General features: G+C 48.9%; 6 protein-coding genes across 7 annotated transcripts; 2 read left to right on the forward strand and 4 right to left on the reverse strand.

Moving 5' to 3' along the window:
- Positions 1–39: 39 nt before the first annotated feature.
- On the reverse strand, positions 40–2,037 carry FOIG_10595 (uncharacterized protein; the record flags this gene model as incomplete). Its single annotated transcript, XM_031210947.1, has 1 exon — positions 40–2,037. One exon carries the CDS (start codon positions 2,035–2,037, stop codon positions 40–42), a length of 1,998 nt encoding a protein of 665 aa, XP_031059658.1.
- Positions 2,038–3,116: 1,079 nt separating this feature from the next.
- On the forward strand, positions 3,117–4,637 carry FOIG_10596 (uncharacterized protein; the record flags this gene model as incomplete). The annotated part of the gene is made up of 2 exons (XM_031210948.1): positions 3,117–3,306; positions 3,358–4,637. 2 exons carry the CDS (start codon positions 3,117–3,119, stop codon positions 4,635–4,637), a joined length of 1,470 nt encoding a protein of 489 aa, XP_031059659.1.
- A 296-nt stretch (positions 4,638–4,933) lies between these two features.
- FOIG_10597 (uncharacterized protein) lies at positions 4,934–6,648 on the reverse strand. The gene is made up of 5 exons (XM_031210949.1): positions 6,416–6,648; positions 6,176–6,344; positions 5,849–6,116; positions 5,325–5,787; positions 4,934–5,246 (listed from the first exon to the last, which is right to left on the reverse strand). The coding sequence occupies exons 1-5, from the start codon at positions 6,566–6,568 to the stop codon at positions 5,154–5,156; spliced, it is 1,146 nt and encodes a 381-aa protein (XP_031059660.1). The 5' UTR covers positions 6,569–6,648; the 3' UTR covers positions 4,934–5,153.
- A 978-nt stretch (positions 6,649–7,626) lies between these two features.
- FOIG_10598 (uncharacterized protein) lies at positions 7,627–9,172 on the forward strand. Its single transcript, XM_031210950.1, has one exon. It carries the CDS (start codon positions 7,923–7,925, stop codon positions 9,018–9,020), a length of 1,098 nt encoding a protein of 365 aa, XP_031059661.1. The 5' UTR covers positions 7,627–7,922; the 3' UTR covers positions 9,021–9,172.
- Positions 9,173–9,314: 142 nt separating this feature from the next.
- FOIG_10599 (uncharacterized protein) lies at positions 9,315–11,312 on the reverse strand. Of its 2 annotated transcripts, XM_031210951.1 has the most exons (5): positions 11,061–11,312; positions 10,208–11,005; positions 9,838–10,146; positions 9,621–9,787; positions 9,315–9,570 (listed from the first exon to the last, which is right to left on the reverse strand). In XM_031210951.1, the coding sequence occupies exons 1-5, from the start codon at positions 11,097–11,099 to the stop codon at positions 9,414–9,416; spliced, it is 1,470 nt and encodes a 489-aa protein (XP_031059662.1). In that variant the 5' UTR covers positions 11,100–11,312; the 3' UTR covers positions 9,315–9,413. The 2 variants fall into 2 exon arrangements, with proteins under 2 accessions (XP_031059662.1, XP_031059663.1); XM_031210952.1 differs by having other exon boundaries at positions 10,208–11,312.
- Positions 11,313–11,531: 219 nt separating this feature from the next.
- On the reverse strand, positions 11,532–12,969 carry FOIG_10600 (glycosyl hydrolase family 10). The gene is made up of 4 exons (XM_031210953.1): positions 12,819–12,969; positions 12,360–12,769; positions 11,837–12,297; positions 11,532–11,786 (listed from the first exon to the last, which is right to left on the reverse strand). Exons 1-4 carry the CDS (start codon positions 12,887–12,889, stop codon positions 11,658–11,660), a joined length of 1,071 nt encoding a protein of 356 aa, XP_031059664.1. The 5' UTR covers positions 12,890–12,969; the 3' UTR covers positions 11,532–11,657.
- Between the last annotated feature and the right edge of the window lie 109 nt (positions 12,970–13,078).

The raw sequence follows: 13,078 nt of genomic DNA on the forward strand, positions 1-13,078 counted from the left end.
TTACAAAAACGTCAAAGGTCATCTATGCTGCTATCTAGACTATTCGCTAGATGTCCAAATCTCAAATTCAGATAACCCCCATCCAACACCAGACCCAGCATTGGGTGCCTCAACACGCAGTCGAGAAGTCAATATGGAGGGGAAGGCAATCTTCGTCTCGGCATTTGAGCTCGTTGGCATCGGACTGCGAACCTGGCCAGGGATTGTTACCCATGTATCACCTACCCAGTACTGAAGATCGTAAGTAGTTGGGATCCGAACGCCGCCAGAGTCATCATAGAAGAACAGTGCCACATTATCGATAGCTTGATCCTTATGTAAGTCGATTCCGAAATGGTCTTTTGGGTTTGGGCTGTTATATGAAGTCCAGCGGCTGTTTTGTGGTATCCCTCTTCGGAAGATCATTCCGTTGATAGCTCGCATGGGATCATCCGCCGGAGACGTGTATGAAGCGAAAGCAATTGGAAGTTGAGGATCTCGCTGGCCATTTGATGCGATGTTTATTCGGGAGGAAACATGTGTTGGGAGAGATGGACCGACCTCGACTTTTATGAGACCGATGGTTCTGCGACTTCCGACAAGCTGACCGTCAAGGTAAACTCTCAAGCCTTCGCCTCGGTCGTAGACTGAACCTGTCCTGTCCCATAGGACAGTGATAGAATGCCCGTGGTAGGCTATATTCTCGACGGCAAAATAGTCCCAGTTTGAAGGAGTCAAGGGATTGACAACTATTGATTCCCCAGACTGGGCTCGAAGTCCTACAAGACCGGCCAAACCATTATCAACAAAGGTTGAGTGATTGTAATCTTCGCTGTGATTGTAGCCGTCGTACATCCATCTGTCTTCATCAGGATGATGAGCTTCAGCGACGTAGGGTTCTCCATTTCTGTACTGTGTTCGAGCGTACCGATGCAGCATCTCGTAGTAGTCCTCGGGAGCGATGTAGTTCTGTACTGGATAATCATGAAGCACATTCTCAACAGCAGTTAGAGTCTGCGAAGTTGCAAACGGCCATGAGGGACCGTCCCAACGGCAACAATTCTCTGCTTCGTACATGAACCACTTACTTCTTCGCTCAGCTGTAGTTGGGCCAAAGTTTGAGAGAAATCCTTGAGGGTCTGTGAGCTGGGAAAAGGCGGCGAGTTGGGAGTCATGGCACGGCATGCTAAACATCCATGGAAGATAACCCATGATTTCTCTGGTACCCAGCAAGGAGCCGGAGGGGTTGTCGTCACGGGCTCGGTGCTTGTAGAAGTTGCTCTCGCTGTCCCAGAGATGCTTTTGCAAAGCAGTTCGCAGACTTTCTGCCCGGCTTCGATATTCGTGTTCGAGCTCAGAGTCACCGCACAATGCAGCAATTTTTGCTATCGCAATGGCATCGCCATACTGATAAGAATTAATCGTTGGCCGAAATCCGGCACCTCCGTGATAGGGATCACTAGACTCGTAGGAAGCAGCTGTATACTCTGTCGCATCCCAAACAGGCACCTGCCAATACAGCCCCAGGGAGCTGGAGTAATGGTTATCCCACCCTCGATACTGTTTCACTAGATTTGCGAGCTGTCCAACAATAAAGTCTTTATCTCCTGTGACCAAGTACTGTTTCCACAACGCAGTGGCAGCCCAGAAGCTGTACTCGTGCGCCCAATCGGAGGTATCTTTGTTGACATCGTCTCTCATTGGTTTTGGGAACTGGCCTGGTCCAGCGAGCCAATACTTTGCGATATCCTGGCCGTACCTGGTATCGCGTATCCACCGACCTTCGGTGATATGATGACCTGTAGCAGCCACAATACCACCGTATGGTGCGTCATAGCTGACACGGTTCAAGAACTCACTGGCCATGTAACCATACTTGGCTCCAGTGTAAACAAGGTGTTCTTTGTAGGTTTGCCAACGATAGTAGTATACTTCTTGGATATGCTTATCAGGTATTTCCAGCAGGGGAATGTTCTTCTCGAACCAGGGCTGATCTTCTAGGCCTTTTAGAAGCATATCGCGGTCGAGAATGGTAGTACCTCCAGCAGACGAGTACATGGTGCTGTAGGAGTCCCAACTGGTAGCCTGATTACAACAGTCCTCAGAGTAGATCTCGGTAAGTGTAAAATAGTATAAAGCTTTGGGAAACCCATGCGAAGGCAGTGGAGTTATGTGTCAAAGCTATAGCTGATGTTGACGTCAGATGCCTCGGTGCTTATTTCACAGTGGAAACGCCACATACCAGTACGAGCATCCACCGATTCAGCGTTGCAGATTACAACAGACTTTGAATCATTCATGGAACAAGGCACGATTAGTCCTTCTTTGAGTCCTTCTAGAACACGCAATCTATAATCTATCTGATAATACAACATCTCTGATTAATTGAAGGGCCAGGTAACGTAACTGGCGTGGTTATTAGAGTTACTTACTAGCATCTGTGGCGTTTGACCATTGAATCACTAGCTACTACGAGCTTAGTTGGCATTCCAATCTCTGCCAATAGCAACACATCAAGAGGTAACCATAAGACGATGAGTTACACCTTTCCGTTTTAGAGTGGAAGGGGGATTCCTTGCTGCTTGCGTCACGATGCTTTCCTTTCAGCCACCAGACACTTCCACACAAACTTAAATGCACCAGAAGAAGGTGAAGCTTGCAGACTTGTATAAGCGCTAAGTGTCAAAGAGGCTAATGCCTTGGACTAGTACTAACGTTCAGAATGCCATCCTCCAATTGCAAAAGACATTGGGGCTGTGTTTCTTGAACAGCTAGCGAAAGCGAGTTCGGGGACCCCATACGCCGCGTTGCTATTGTTGGACACACATGCTAGCCATAGCTCGTGTCAAATATGTCTCTTGCGCAAAGCTTACATCGCTCAAAACCGTAGCTTCACTAATGACGTTGTCAATTTGACTTCCACGCGCAATCCGTAATGGTACTATGGATACGACTGACGATAATGGGCTTTCTTGCGTGAAACGTAACAATCATTTGTTGGACTATTCGTTCTTTCCGAGAAGATGAAGCACGGGTAAGTCGATGCCAATTGCAAGTATATAATCCAGTTACTCTGCGTCGAACCCAACTAGAAGGCATCACCAACCATCTATCACTTCCTCAATACCTCCATAGCCATGTGTTCTCAACTTGAGAGAGTACCTTCGCTTACCGAATCAATATCTGACCTTTCTTTGCAGAGAGTGTCACACTGTGATACGAATGCCCAAGAGTCTCTGGGCGGGAAGGTCGAGAATGCATCAGTTCCTCTACCTCCGGTCACGCTGCCAGATCAAAAGGGCTCTGAAATGACCCGTGATCTTCGATGTAAGTTCTCGACCTCATAATCCGTCATGCATCCGTGCTAATCCTCGCCAGACAAACACGCTTCGACTTACAGAAGAATCTTTGCGTTCATATTCATCGCCAACTTGGCAGTGTTCATTGCCCTCATCGTCACCTCTAAAGCCACCATCCTCTCTAGAGACGCCGCCAGCGCAGCTTCTGCAAACCTCATGGTATGCATCCTGTTTCGACAAGAAGAATTCGTGAACCTTTGCTACGAAATCGTCGTGCTGGCTCCTCATTCGTGGCCGCTCTCAATTCGGAAACGACTTGCCAAGGTCTTTCATTACGGAGGTTTCCATAGTGGCGCTGGAGTTGCTGCTACTGCCTGGTACATGGCGTATACCATCCTTGCCACACAAGAATGGGCTGCGGACAAGAAGGAATATAGACTCGTCAACATGATCACCGGTTGGGTCGTTGTTGCTATGTTTCTCATCATTCTTATCGCTGCCTACCCAAGCATTCGAAGAAAGTTCCACGACCATTTCGAAGCTTTCCATCGATTTGCTGGTTGGGTATCCTTGCTCGCGTTTTGGGTACACAACATTGTGTCGGCTCGTGTTACGGCACACGAGTGGAACAAGTCTATAGCATATGCTCTTGTGCGATCACCCAATTTCTGGTGTATCTGCGTTACAACCTCATGCACGATCGCATCCTGGTCCCGATTACGCCGCCGGGCTGTGTACCCCGAGAAGTTGAGCGACCACGCCACTCGACTTCACTTCAAATACAGGGGAATGAAGCCTTTCTATGGTCTCAAGATCAGCGACAAGCCTATGACAGAGTGGCATGCATTTGCTACCATTCCAGATATCGAGCCAGAGTCTGGCAAGGTTGAAGGCTTCAGTGTTGTTGTATCTAATGCTGGAGATTTCACCAAGAAGCAGATCATGAATGACTGTGAACGAAAGCTCTGGGTACGCGGTGCCCCTCTTCATGGGCTTCTATACACGTCAAAGCTGTTTCGTCGAATCGTCATAGTCGCTACTGGATCTGGTATCGGGCCTTGCCTTTCTCTTCTCCACGCCGACGAGACCCCTCGCCGTGTCCTTTGGTCTACTCGCGATCCCGAGAAGACCTACGGACCAACTGTTGTCGGTGCAGTTCAACGAGCCGATCCAAATGCAGTCATATGGAACACCACCGAGCGAGGTTATCCGGATATTGTACGCGAGACGTATCAACTTGTCGTGGAGTCTGATGCAGAGGCAGTGTATATAATCTCGAACCCCAAAGTCACTGAGAAGGTTGTCTTCGGCATGCAAACACGGGGTGTCCCAGCATATGGAGCCATCTTTGACTCCTAGATGCTCGGGGTTTGAGACTTACACGCAAATGGAATTGGGGTGCTTTTGAAAGGATTACTAGAAGATCGGTGGTTTCTGCATAAACTATAAATTGTGGAAGACACCACGCCCATATAGATTTATAGACCAGGTACTAAGAGACCAAATAACCACATTCCACTAGCAGGACTCACGAGATTTTACAGGTTTCTCTCTTAGTCCAATAAGCCCGATATTGGTGGATCTCAAACGACAGGTATCTTAGGGCTGGCCCCAGGACTAAGAAGTGTTTCCACAATCATGTCTTCTGGGCCATACACTGACAAATCTAGATTTCCTTCCTGACGGCATCAATCGGGGTTCTTCCTTGCGGGTATAAAACAACTTCTCTTCAACATCAATCTAGTAGTAGCGTAGTACCTAAATGCTCACAGATCCAGACTGAACATAACTAAGACGCCAACTCCGGTGTCGCCGAGAGAAACGAGACTCAAACGCCTGATATAACCTTGTCCATTTTTCGCGTTTTACAATTCGTTACTTTGGCTTCCTCCCCCAGACGATATAAAGAGGCATATAGGCATGAATGCGCGTGTTCACAAGATCTCGCCGAACATCAATTAGAGAGACCTATAGGCAAGGTTAGCAGTTGAAAACATCATCTGGAATAGCAGTATAGCATGCTGAGTTACACGCAGGCTAGCTTACCTCAATCTGCGCACTGGTTCGTTCAAAGGCCTTATTCAAGAGCTGGTAAGAGAATCCCGATAGACCATCGAGCATGTGATCAGCCCACATCCACCCCACCTGCTTGAGCCGTGGGTCCTTGGCCCAGCCGTTGATAGGCATCTTGATTATACGTTCGTGGACATCCACAAAGCCAACCCGCTTGTAGATCTCTTTGAGCTTTTTGCCAAAGATAGCCGGGCGCTGTAGCTTATCTGCTGCCACTATCAAGTCATTGCACCATGTCGCAACCGGGCCTTGAGGATCAAGAGTGTCGTCGTCGCATAAGGGAATGCAGTCCGTCTCTTGCGACTCAAACCAGCCGCCGGGTTCAAGCGCATTGAAGGCTTGCTGGGCTATCTGCGTCTCGAAATCGGACCAGCATCCGGAAGTGCTACGCGTGTGGATATAGTCGAACTTGTGATTGAACATCCACTCGTCGCCTCTATTGTATCTTGATCAGAACGCTTTTGCGGATATGGCGGATGTCGCGGAAAGAGACTTACGAGTCTTCAACGTAGAAGTATACATTTGGAGGCACGTCGTTTGGTTGGATGGGAGACAGGTCTGTGCCGATAATTGTAGCTTCGGGGAAGATATCACCCATCTGGACAGCCCAGTCGCCTATACCTGTGGCGATATCGAGAATGTTCTTCGGCGGCCTTCTAGATGAGAGCGGTGCCATATACAGCTTGCCTTTCATAATCATCTTATAGCACTCGCCCATAATTCCAAGTCGCTCTTGCTCTGGATTGTCATTAGGGAACAGGTATGCTATATGGCAGTGGTCAGTCAAATGTCGTCAAAACGGCAAAGGAATCTGGGCTGCTTACATCCAGCACGATAAGCATGATAAGTGCGACCAAACTCTTCAGGAAATGTTCGCACACTATCCGTCAAAGAGGCCGAATCGTCCCAGTCCTCGGCCTGGATAAAACTTGACGTCGCTGATGAGGCATGTTCTGCTGAAGACGCTGATCTGGCCGCAGGCTGAACCTGAGACTGAGATGGAGAAAAACACACCAAGTCAGCTCGCTGCAACGTGCTCTCGACATGGGATAAGTTTAGCCTACATTAGCTCCCAATGGAACGCTGTCTGTCGCTCTCAAGTCAGTCATCGAGGGGCAGTTGAAAGTGAATTCCCCACTTCGGGCATTGACCTCGTTTCCACCGCGGGCATCTCGGTCTTGGCCCTCCAACTGTCGCTGGCTGTCCTTATCCACCATCTAGTCCATGTATCGACACGACGATGTTGTCGTGTATATGTTGGTTGTCTTGGTTTGATATGGTAGAAAAATATGATCATAATGCGGCTCAGGCCCTTGGGCAAATCGTGGTGGTTGGCGAAGAAACTAGTGGCTGACTGGAAATTAATTCCTCCTTTTCCGATATTAGCGTCGGTATTTCTGCAAACGGCCATTTCGCGCAGCGAGAAGAACAGCTCAGCCTTGAATTAGATTAGCTCTTCTAAAAAATACATTTTCTACAGAAAGTAAATGCTGCAACTAGTTAGTATACAGAGTTTCCATGTCGGATAAGGAAGATGCCATTTTAAACTCTCACTAAGAGATATAGTAAGAGTCCTCTATAGATTAAACCGTTACCCAAATGCCTGGCATGTTATTCGTCCCGCTTTGCCGGGACTTCTACCGGTTCCGTGGCTCTGGTAATGTCTTGTCACCCTTGGTCCATGTCCCTGGTACTTGAGATGAACACGTCACGCAAAAATGAGAGGGGGTACCCGACGGCCTCGGATTGGCCCGGCTTCAACGGAGCATGGACCATCTCTTCCGGCCTGTTCGTGAGGCCTGAGGTGGATGCATGTTGCGGCTGTTACCATGCTATCAAGGATGCTTATGCACTTCACAGCCAACACGCTCAGAAAATGGCGCAAGCCGTTGCTTACACTTGATACAACATCTGCCCTGGTCGTGAGGGCTAGTTTAGCATCACCGCTTGCAAAAACGGTGAAATGGCAGACTGGAAAAGATGCTCTGTACTAACAACCCCGCTTTGCTTCAGGGTAGTTAAGTTGCTTGTTTAGAGTGGCAATCTAGTATCGCCGTTATAGCTTCAGATATGGTTCCCTTGCCATTAACTTCCGCTTCCCGATGACCGGTCATATCACGAGTATTCTAGACACGCTAAGAAACGATCTAGACATGCGTGACAGCGTGGCCCGCCACGCTTCTAGCGGCAAACTTCCCACATTTGGCTCAATGTGCGCTCCATCCTGGCTTCGCTTGTGCGAAAGGTCCATACGCGATCATAAACAGACAATCAGTAGCGGCATTTATCCCTTGCAAACTTAGCGATACAACATCAACGGAAGGGAGCCGATTACAGTTTCTTCATACGTGTCATTTTAATGATAGATGTCGTGAAATATGATATGATTCCAAACACCGAGGGCCGGGAATATCACAAGAATACAAGAGGGTTTAGCTGGCCGAGCTATCTAGGCCAGATAAAGGAATTCCTGTCCGTGCCCAGGTCCTAAAATTCATCGTTCAGCCACTATTCTCTACTATACTTTTCAGATCAACTATCCATTCCAGTCCACTTCATATACCTTCCGCCATGGCATCCTCCGACGATCAGTGCGAGGTACCCGAGCTACTTACCCGCTTCACTAGCTGGAAGCATCCTCAGACGGCCCACATATTCCAGTACTCCAGGCTGAGCTGTGACCGCTCACTGAAAGAAGTGTCCCAGAATGAGGTTATCTCGCGCAACGGCGAATTTGCCGCATGCGGAGGTCTCTACGGAAGCTGGGTCTACCCTGGCGGCGATGCTGAGAGGATCAAGGTCGTCGCCGACTTTTATTCAGCTTGGGTCTTTCTGGATGACCTCATCGACAACAGCATTGACATGAAATATACATGCGATGTGCTTGACGACATCAAGGCCCGGGTGACAGATCCTCGCCAGGGCAACCAAGGCCTTGACCATTTGTTCAGGCTTTGGAGTCATGAGGGCTGGAGCAGCGAACTTCTTCAGCTCGCAAAGGCTGAAATAGATCTCTGGCTCCACTGTACCCAGGCTCTTCGGAAGATTGAAGTGGAACAAGAACCAGTCTCTGTGGAGGAATACTTGACCTACAGGCAGACCAATGCCGCTATGGGTCTCATGTTTCTCATCATGCCATTCACGAGGCCAGATCTTGCCGATGACCTCCTTCGTCTGCGCAAATGGTCACCAGATACCCTGAAGAACATTTTCAGCTACAGTGGCCGAAATATGGGCGTGATTCTCGACCTATACAAGCTCAATGCGCACCATGCCCAGATCACCGAATACAGCCACATCGCTGCAATTGTTCAGCAGAATTCCGACACCCGCATAGACTTCCAGCAGGCTGTTGACCGCTCAGCTGAGATCTTTCACGAGTATGAGGACAAGCTTGCCGTTGAGTTCGCCAAGGTGGCTACCTTGAGCCCTCGACTCGCCAAAGCGTTGGAGGATGTTCACGCCGGTAGCATTGCTTGGCTCAACCTCATGCGCGGCCGCAGATACGTCAAGAAGACCCAGTCGCGACGTCGTAGCTATGGTGGAAAGATCGCTGCGATCATCATCTGTGGGCTCCTCCTGGCTACTATTCTTATCCTATGGCTATGGCCTTCTTTGTGGTCTCATTATGTCCCAGTTGGAGGTAGACAAATCTTTGCAGACATGTAATCCAATACACAGGACTGGGAAACCATGGCGAAGGAGCTTTCGTTTTGCTTTCGTTTTATTTCACGACATATTATGACATTGGGCGGCTAGCGTAACTGAATTAGTTTTCTGAAGTCTGCATTAAATATCACATGTTTATACCGAGGTCGACCAAATCTGGAGGGGTGAAAACGTGACATGATATGCCAAGTCGCTTCTTCTACCATAGCACAGAAGGGGACATAATTACAGAAGTCATTGTCAATTATTACCATATCCTCAGGTAAAATTTAAAACGAGAATCTAAAAAATAGGGAGAAGATCACATAAATTGAACAAATTTCGCTTCGCCTAACAATTGCAATTATCTATGACTTATGCTAAGTAATATTAGATCATAGTGGGCAACCGCAGTTACCGAACAGGTTTGAGTACCGCCCAAAACGGCTTCTTGTCCCACAGCATGTATGCTTTCTGTTTGGTGGTCCAGCCTCTACTTTCCGGCACTGACTCAATGTCAAAATTGTAAACGAGGCGCGCCAATGCCAGGCGTGTTTCAGCCCAGGCGAGACTAGAAAGGAATGAGTATTAACGATCGAAAGACAAGATGGGAACACCTACTTGCGACCGGGGCAGTTTCCATGACCCAAACCAAAGGGCTGGAATGCCTCAAAGCGGTCTTCAGAGAATTCGGGGTCCTTCAGAAAACGCTCAGGATGATATTCAAGAGCCTTTTTAAAGTGCCGCTCAGAGTGGTTCGTGGCCCACGAAGCAACAGCGACAACCGTCTGACTCGATCAGCTTTTATAGATAAGAGGCAGAGACATTCTTAACTCACCTTCTCTGGTACAGCATGGCCAGCAATAACTGCACCGCCATGGGGGACGACTCTTGGTAACGCAGGCGGGACTGCGGGAAAACATCGCAGGGCCTCATTCAGGCAGGCAGCCAGATAGGTCAGCTGGTTGACGGATACTATTGTGATCTCATCGTCGTTGTTGAAGGTTGATCGAACTTCCTCAGCCAGCTTCTGCAGTTTGGCTGGATTGTCAGTCAGCAGAGAGACTGCGGCTACTAACAAGGTGACAGAGCTCTCTGAGCCTGCTGTGATTAAAATGGTAGAATTCTCCATAAGCTGAGCAAATGTCTTCAATGGTATTCGGGTTAGTTCATATTCGGAAAACGACATTAAGAAGCGATAGACATACCAGAGGTGGCTTTCGGTCAAGGAGGGGTTGGAATATATCGAGTCTTGGCTTTTCCACCTTGATGCGAGCTTCGACCTTTTCCCTCGTGAGGTGTTCGTGCAGTATCTTACCCCTCAGAAGGGAACTGCCTGACAACACATGGACAATCCGTTGAAGTCCCAAGTACATCAAAACCTGCATGAAGGCAAACTCTCTAACGTTCTGACTAACAGCTTTGACCCAAGGATGGTATTGCTCAGATTCAAGCCCTCCAAAGTCAGACCCAAACCCGAGATTTCCGATGATATCGAAAGTGTAATAGTTAAACCACTCGCGCAGATTGACAGGGTTTCCGTCCTTTGAAACCTCTGTCAATTTGCGGATAAGTGTATCCGTATATCCTTGGATAATGGGCTCCTGGAACTGCAACGATCGTTCTGAGAAGGCCGGTGCGAGCTGCCGCTTCATAGAATCATGATACGGCCTATTTAACGAGACAAAGGTCTCTGGAGCGCTGGGACCAGCCCACTGATAGAATCTGTCATACCTGGCCATATCCCCAAGTCGAGCTGAGCCTCCATGAGCGACATATATGTCTCTCCAGGCTTCCGGGTCAATGAAAGACAGCTCGTTGGGCCGGATGCGCACAACAGGACCATATTGCTCGTGCAGACGTTGAGTCTCGAATAAAAGATCTCCACGCAAGAACTTGTAGTGACGGTACAATGGGGAAGCCCGACAGAGAAGCGGACCAGGAAAGTTACGAAGCGGGTGCAGGAAGATGTTATACACCACGTATCCAATACAGAGGACTGTCGTCTAGGTGACAATTAGCTTAGAACGTAGAGCAAAAGCCGTGGCGTCTCAGACATACAGCAGCGACAGCTCCAGCTAGAATCGAGACACTAAGCATAGTGGCTACAATGAAGCAATGCTTTTACTGGCGATAGCATGAGAAAGAAAACAGTAGATCTTGCAGCTAACCGATCTTGGTGAGGTTTTATTGAACTGCAATCGGAACTCATGGAAAGCAATGTAATCCCCGCTTCCTCATTGCATGTCTAGCGCGTTCAACGTGGTCAACATCATATTCTCTGATTCTCTTATCATTAATGACTAGACAAGGGTCACCTTTCCAGAAACTGATATTACGAACCCAACAGCCGATGGGTGCATTCAGAAATACGTGGCTCGCTATTAGAGGCTGGGGGGATTTTGGTGTGAGTGGGTATGCAAGGGAGAACCAACATGCATAATAAACAGGATATGGAAAAGCTTAGAACTAAGACTTCGAGTTGTCTCCACTTCCCGCAAGAACCCAATGAACCAACAAGGGTAAGAAGAATCGGAAATAAGTTCTCTTTTGGGACAAGACTGTAGTTAAGTTAAATTGACCAGGGACATTGTAGGAATAGCAGTCTGATACAAGGGGCCTATGTACGGTATCTAGCGGCTGTATTTCCACTGAACCTTAGCGGCGGTTAATAGTGTTCAAGGTAGAAGTATAAGAGGGCTTCTTCTGGAAGTTGTCGTTCCAAAGCAGAGCAGATCCCTCTCCGGGGAAAGTTCCGGGGACCCAAGAATACTTATCAGAGATACCCTGCGAGCCATTAGTAAGAAAGAAATCAAGGATGTGAAGTGAGAACATACCCAGACGGTGATACCAACGCATCGCTTAACATCCATGCAAGAGCCAACGATTCTGGCATAGGCATCAGCGTTGGTCTGGAGCTTCTGCTGGGTAGCAGGAGTGTTCATGCGAATATCCAGCTCAGTGTAAGCGACGTCGACGCCCAGGTCAGCGAGGCCCTGGAGGACGGAAGCCAGCTTGGCTCGCGAGGGGGTCGGGGTGTTTTGGGTAGGAGTGCTCTCGCTGGTCATGTGAGCCTGCAGACCGATGCCGTCGATGCGAAGACCGTAGGACTTGACGAGCCTGGCGATGCGCTTGGCACCCTCGGTCTTGGCGTTGCCGTACTCGAGGTTGTAGTCGTTGTAGTAGAGCTTGGTGGTGGGGTCTGCTGCCAGGGCCATGCGGAAGGCGATGGGGATGTAGGCCTCGCCGATGACACGGAGGAAGACGCTGTCACGGTAAGTTCCATCCTCGTTGAGAGCTAAAAGATTGGTTAGTAGTCCAATACTGTCTCAAGAGCCTCATCATGAAAGTCAAACTTACCCTCGTTGACAACGTCCCAGTGAGTGCACTTTCCACGGTAACGTCCCATAACAGCGTTGATGTGATCTCTCATCACAGCCTGCAGAGTCTGGTTGTTCCAGTTGCCGTTCGCAACCCACGATGGGAGCTGGCTGTGCCAAACAAGAGTATGGCAACGCAGCTCGTAACCTCGTGAGGTGGCGGCGGCAGCGTGCTGGTCAGCGGGACCCCAATTGAACTGGCCGCGGTTGGGCTGGATGGCCTCCCACTTCATGGCGTTCTCGGGGGTGATGGATCCAATCTCATTCTTGTTGTTGATGATGTTGATCTCTCCCTGGTCATTGCGCACGGTGAGAGCAGTGCCGAAGTACTGCTTGCCAGCGGCCTTCATGGCAGCCTGGAGGCCAGTGGCCTGTCGTGCCTCAACATCACTGGTTATATGTGAGCGAGGTTATCGCCATTTGGTATAGGATGACTTACGGAACGGGGTTGGCAACGGCAAAGCCGTTGAAAGCAGCCAAAGCGACTGTGGGGATGAGACTGAAACGCATCTTTGCAGCTGGTGAAAGTGAGTCAAGAACGAGACTTAAACTTGTCTGCGATGAACCAGAACATTTCTCTAGATCCAGCGATTCATCTCATGTTATATATCAAAACTGTTCATGATGTCAATTACCTAATGTTTCCCGGCTAAATCAATGCCTTGGTTGTTTCACATCTCGCGGCACTTTCTCTTAACC

This window comes from Fusarium odoratissimum (genome assembly GCF_000260195.1).
Source record: "Fusarium odoratissimum NRRL 54006 unplaced genomic scaffold supercont1.18, whole genome shotgun sequence".
Taxonomy (NCBI): domain Eukaryota; kingdom Fungi; phylum Ascomycota; class Sordariomycetes; order Hypocreales; family Nectriaceae; genus Fusarium; species Fusarium odoratissimum.